General features: G+C 49.4%; 1 protein-coding gene across 2 annotated transcripts in view; it reads left to right on the top strand.

Moving 5' to 3' along the window:
* The first annotated feature begins 665 nt into the window (after nucleotides 1-665).
* PCSK5 (proprotein convertase subtilisin/kexin type 5) overlaps nucleotides 666-6000 on the top strand; it is a 264877-nt gene continuing 259542 nt past the window's right edge. For both annotated transcript variants that reach the window (XM_075725783.1, XM_075725784.1), the window contains exon 1: nucleotides 666-863. In XM_075725783.1, the coding sequence (XP_075581898.1) occupies nucleotides 666-863 (198 nt within the window). The remainder of the gene's footprint in view (nucleotides 864-6000) is intronic.

The raw sequence follows: 6000 nt of genomic DNA, 5'->3' as shown, positions 1-6000 counted from the left end.
GGCGCGGCTGCCATTTCCCTTGGCCCTCGGCGCTGCCGAGCGGGCGGGCGGGAGCGAGCGAGGGCGGGCGGCGGCGGCGGCGGCGGCGGAGGAGGAGGAGGAGGAGAGGGAGGGAGGGGAGAGGGAGGTGGCCGAGCCGGAGTGAACTGAGGCGCTCAGCTGCCAACACTCACACACTGCCTGCCGCCGCAGCCGCGCTGCTCCCGGACTCCGGGCAAGAGGGAGAGAGGGGAGGGCGAGGAAAAGCCAGAGGCGGGAGAGGAGGCAGAAGATCGCTGGCAGGGGGAAGGAAGTCAGAGAAGAGGGAAGCGCGGAGAGGGGGAGAAGGAGCCCTCCTCCCGGCGGAGAGACGACTTCCCATGTAGCTGGGGACAGAGGGAGAGGCTGGCGCTCAGAAACTGTGAGAGAAGCTTTCCAAGCAAGTTACTTAATCCCCGAAGAGCGGCGGGAGGAGGGGACAGCAGCAATCGCCGATCATAACCATTATTCCCAACCCCTCATCGTTTAACCCCCGGGCGGTTCAATGCACTACTCCAAGCTCTTCCTAGTTTCCTCCTCGGGGTAACTTGGGAGGACGCGCCGCCGGTGCCGCCCGGAGGTGAGGAGAAGAGCCTCGGAAGAAGGAAGGAGAAGTTTTGTGGGGGTTGTGTGCGGAGGAGGAGAAGATGGGCTGGAAGCGCCGCTGCTGCTGGGGAGGCGGAGGCGGCGGGGACCTTCTCTGCCGTCTCACCCTGCTGCTGGGGTTCCTGCTGCCCGCCTGCAGGACGCGCCTGTACACCAACCACTGGGCTGTGCGGATAACCGGGGGGCTGCCGGAGGCCAACCGGATAGCTAGCAAGTACGGATACGTCAATATAGGACAGGTAACCCTGCTTACAACTACTTCCGAGCGGGCGCCGGCGGCGCGGCCGGCAGGGTCTGCTGCCGCCACCCCGGCGGGGACAGCGGGCAGCGGCAAGGGACGGGCAGCTCCGCGGCCGCCGCACGACCCCGGCCCCGCCGCGGGCTCCGCCGCCGCTGCGGGGCGGCCCGCGAAGCCCCCCCGCCGCCCCGGCCTTCCGCCGCGGGCCGGCGGAGGTGATGCGCGGGGGCAGGTACGCCGGAGCCGCGCCGGAGGGCTCAGGGCCGCGGCCCCTCCGCGCCCAGGTGCGGAGCGGAGCGCGCCCCGCGGAGCCGCCCGCGGGCCGGGGGCGGGGAGGGGGGGGCGGGCCGGGGGCCCGGCCGGGGTCTGCCCGCCGCCGCACTGCCTCCGCGGCGGCTGAACTTTGCGCTCCGCGCCTGGCAGCCTCCTGCCCGCCTCGCAAAGGGAAGAAACGCCAGGACGAGAGGAGCTCGTTCTGCAGCGAGCGCCTGTCTCCCCGAGCAGCCAGGACGTGGCAGCTGCGGCTGCCGGCCCGCCGCGGGGGGCGTCCCGACCCCCCTTCTGGAGGGGCGTGCGCAAGGAGAAGGTGACAGGGGCGGCCCCGGTGCCCCGGAGCGGCTGCCGGGCGTGCGGCGGCCGCCGGGGTGCCGCGGGGAAGGGGAGCGCGCCCGGGGGGGAGCCGGGGCCGCCCCGGGGGGGAGTCGGGGCCGCCCCGGGGGGGAGCCGGCCCGCCCGCCGCTGCGGCCCCGCAGCCCGCTCGCTTTCCGCCGGGTTTGTTGTGAAATGAGGGGAGAGGAGAAGTCGGCTCTCGGATCCCGGCGCTGTAGGCAGATCTTCCCCGGCCCGCGCCCGGCCGGTGGGGCAGCACCTGAGCTCTGCAGAGCCCGCAGATGTTTCGCTAGAAAACACCTGGACTGCCTCGATCCAGAGATCACTCCGTGAGAAAATCCTTGGGTCCAGCCAGGGCCAGGAACTGCAAGTGAGGAAGCACCTGGTTCTGGATGGATCCCATCACGCTAAAAAATCCCCCGCTGCTACAGCTAGGCACCGTTACTGTTTAAAATGTCCAAAGATCACTTTTTCTGACAGAGTTTGTGCCCAGTGTCCTTGGCTTTCCTGACAATTATCCTCAAAATATGAGTTGCATATGTAGGGTTTAGCACGGTGAGTGCCTAAAAAATAAACAATTCCGTTGCATGCTTGGGTGCAAACATCCAAGCACAGTCTTTCTAGGCGGTGAATTCATACTACGTGAATTGATAGTTTAGAAATGAGCATTTACAGGTACAGAAGGCTTCATCTTATACATGAGATTGACAGAAACACAGCTGCGTTTACACAACAGGCCTTTCACATCAAACAGATCAAAGTGAGACCCGATTTTTATTTGTGTTGTAGAATGAGTTCCCACATACTGCATCATTGACTCAAAAGTTTGAAGCGCATGTCTCAACCGTTCCCAATCATTGCAAGCCTGAATAAGGCAGCTGTGCAGTCTCTTAAGATAAATAATTTACATAAGAAAAGCTGAGAAATGACACTGAGGTAGTACAAAACATGATGTGTAAAGATGGAAAATCTGAGTACCAACTTCCCTGGTGGAGCACTTGGCAGGTAGGCAATGTTATTCCCACTTGGAGGCACAAAAATTCAGGAGGAAGCTTTCATGTCAAAATTGAACCCCCACCTTGAAACTGCCATCTAGGAATCTAAGTGCAAAGTTTTTTGCATTGATGTCTTTCTTTTTTGTCTTACACACATCTTTTGCTCAGGGTGTTTCTCTGTATTCCTATCTGGGCCTTTATAGTGCAAAAATAAGAAACAGTGAGTCGGTTGGAGGATGCATTTCTTCCCTTTTTGTCTTTTGTCAGGCCAGCTGGCTAGCTCAGAGCCTGCTTTTTTTATACCCTGCACATCCAAACCTCAGGTTGAATTAAGGAAAGAATGTAGTAAGCCACTATTGCTTCTCATGTATCAGTGAAAGTGCCATGTATACACCTGTAAGATATTAATAATAGATACATTACTGATCAGGTATACACATGGGAATGAGAGAAAATAGAGACTATAAATAATGAAAAACTGGAAGATACATTACTGGGTATGCAAATGAAAAGAGAGCATACGTGAAGGGAGCCAATACCATTACTTAGTTAGGCAGATAGGGAAAGCGCAAGTAGAAGACAAATATAAGAATGTTAAACAATAGATGCATGAGAAAGAAAACTTCAGTAATAATATGAACTAGGCTGATGGGTGATTCCTTGTCTTCTGGCTGTAGCCAGCCTTTAAGAACAAGAAGCAGGCGGTGGGCATACATGAAGAAGTTCCGCAGAGCTTCCTGTATGTATTTTACATTGGAGTAGCTGGGTGCTAGATGTCATTGTGCCATGCCAAGGTAGAGCTCAACGCTCTACCGTTACAGTTACATGCCCTAAGTGTTGTGCCTTTGCACAAACTCTTACGCAAAGTTTCCTTTCATGGGTATCTTTTTAAAATGGCCAGTGTTAGGCTTCTGATAATTTCCTGCAAAATCATCTCCAATGGTCCTTCTGTGACAGCACATTCATTAGTATGTTTGTGGTCAGTCTAATGTCTGTTCTTTTATTCCCAGCTAGTGCTTATACAGCTGTCATCAGACTGACCTGGTCACTAGATAGAATTTATAATTTGAGAATTCAGAGTTCATAAATAATCCAAATGGCTGCAGTCTGACCACACATAGTTTAACACATAAATATATGGTTCAAGGCATATGTAAAATAATTCTGTAACTGTATTTCTTACAACTACAAACAAATGTGCATTGTTTCCTGTGAAGCTTATCAGTCACTCTTTGTAGACTGTATCACTGATAAAGATGGGTAAAGGGAGTACGCTATTAACTTTTAGAGAAAGGAAGTCAGGAATGGTCTGGACTGATGAGTTAGATTTGCCCATTACGGACTTTTTGCATAGATTTGGAAAAGCAGGAAGATATTTGACACAGAACAGGAAGTGCAAAAGAATATGAGGATGGGGCAGGAATCTACTGTTTTTTATTCAGAGACTATTGCAAGCAATTTAAAAATCTGTATTTGGTGTGAATGTTGAAAGACATTCTCTTACCTGAATACACTATGAAAACACTGAAAGAGATAACCAGTAAGGAGAATTCTCTGTTAGAGGCAGGACTTCACACACTGTATGTCTGTATATTGTAGCAGCTGTGGCCAGGCAATTAAACTTTGGTTTTGCAGGTAATATCTCTTCTAGGTAAGCTGAAATACTATAATTAAAGCTGCAAGTGTCAGTAAGAGCTAAGCTGTTTACTTCTGCTTGAAGAAGGTAATTACAAATCTCATAAAAATACACATCAAAAATAATCTGAAACAGATTTTGAAAACCTAGTGTAATGCATTAAGCATAATATTTTTGTTAAATTAAATTTGTGAGCTCACCTTTAATAAGAAAGTGCAAAAAGCTAAATCCCAATCCCACTATGGCTGGTCCAAATAATTGAGTCAGTACAAATGGCTCAGAAGAACAATGGAATTAAAATATTCAAGATAGGAGGTAGTGAAACTGTGTATAAAAAATGAAAGTCAAGTAGGTGCAGTTGCAAAGTTTGCAAACTAGGAGTATTCTGATAACAGTTAATTGCATGATCAGAGCTGAAGGGAGTAGTGGAGAACAGGGGTTCTGAAGGTCTTAAGCTTACCAGCCACCCTGTTAATTTTGCATGAGTGGAGATGCAAGGTGCTATGGAAGAGAGAGAGATTAGGGTAGGTTAGAGGCAAAACAGTTAACCGTAGGCAATATGTGGGTTGTATTTGTGGAAAACTGGCATTGAAAGGTACATTAAGTTGATCAGTGGAGATGAGACAGTAGACCCAGGAAGGCTGTGAATTGTAAACACTGGACAACATCCCTTCTCCCGGTTTTTGTTATTTGGTGCATTCCTGGTAACAGGCGGAATTTAGCTTTCCCTTTTTTTGGTGCTGGTGTGATTTGGAGAATATACAGTTGAGTAGTGAAATACCTCTTAGGTCCATTTTGTTTGCCGTGGTGATGACAGGAAAGCTAAAAAGCCTACCTGAATGACTCGATGAGTCAGTCAGAAATAGATGGCAGAAAGGGATGTTAAAAGAGGCCTTGAGATCACCTGCTGGTGAGCAATTGAGAACGCCAGTTTCTGGTGAACTCCTGTTGCTCTCAGACTTCTTCGGTGGTCTCCATCTCTTTTTACAGAAATTGGAAGCTTTAGCTTCAATAAGCTCTGCTTATTGAAAAGAGGAGCTTTCCATTAATTTTTAGGGGACACTGTGCAACAGAGAAAGAATCCTTTTTTACTCTGTGTTTTTCCAAGCTGCATGTTCTGGTTCTTGTCTCCTACAAATTGGTCCAACATACTGCTCATTTATCCTGTTATTTCCTTACCATTACCAATGTGAAGCTGACAGCAGACATAGAAGCTTGTTCTTCAAAGATACTTGAATTCTTGCAGTGAATCTAGTGAAACTGTCATTAATTTTCTTCATCTATGGCTTGGAAAAGTATAGAGCAGCAACTTAGACCTATCGTTGCATCCGCCATTACTCAGTTTCTGTTGGAAAACTTTTCCCCACAGGACTGAACGAAGGTTACATATCACAAAACCAAAAGCATTACATCCCCTTACTGACTGACACAAGTGGGCAGGATATTCTTCAGAAAGTCAGTGATCTTGATTGCTGCAGTTAGTGCCACCAGTTTGGAGCTTTTGATTTGGACAGTAGGGCCCACTTGAGCTGACACTCAACAGGCCTTCTTTCAAGGCCTATTAAAGGCCTCTCCCATAACTTTAGGTTTGAGTACTTGTTTACTGGTAATGTAATTTCTGTGACATAACCACAGCTGCATTAAAGATGGTGGAGTAAACACAGTGAAGCATCAGTTTTAGCTACAAAAGAATTGGCTTAAGGTCTCTTGTGTTTCATTTGGCTTTAAAATAGCAGAAACATAATATCAGGGCTTAAATGCATAGAGTTGACTTTTTTTTCCCCCCGCTTTTCCCCTGTATTGCAGGCATTTCTGGCCTACCCTTGAAGTGCAATTAGTAGTTTCTCTAGTGAACAAATCCTTGTCTCATGAAAAAAAAAAAAGCCTCTATTCTTTTT

The sequence above is a fragment of the Pelecanus crispus genome, chromosome Z (assembly GCF_030463565.1).
Source record: "Pelecanus crispus isolate bPelCri1 chromosome Z, bPelCri1.pri, whole genome shotgun sequence".
NCBI classification, from domain to species: domain Eukaryota; kingdom Metazoa; phylum Chordata; class Aves; order Pelecaniformes; family Pelecanidae; genus Pelecanus; species Pelecanus crispus.
Note: the sequence above shows the minus strand (reverse complement) of the source record. Positions and strands in the feature narration are given on the sequence as shown.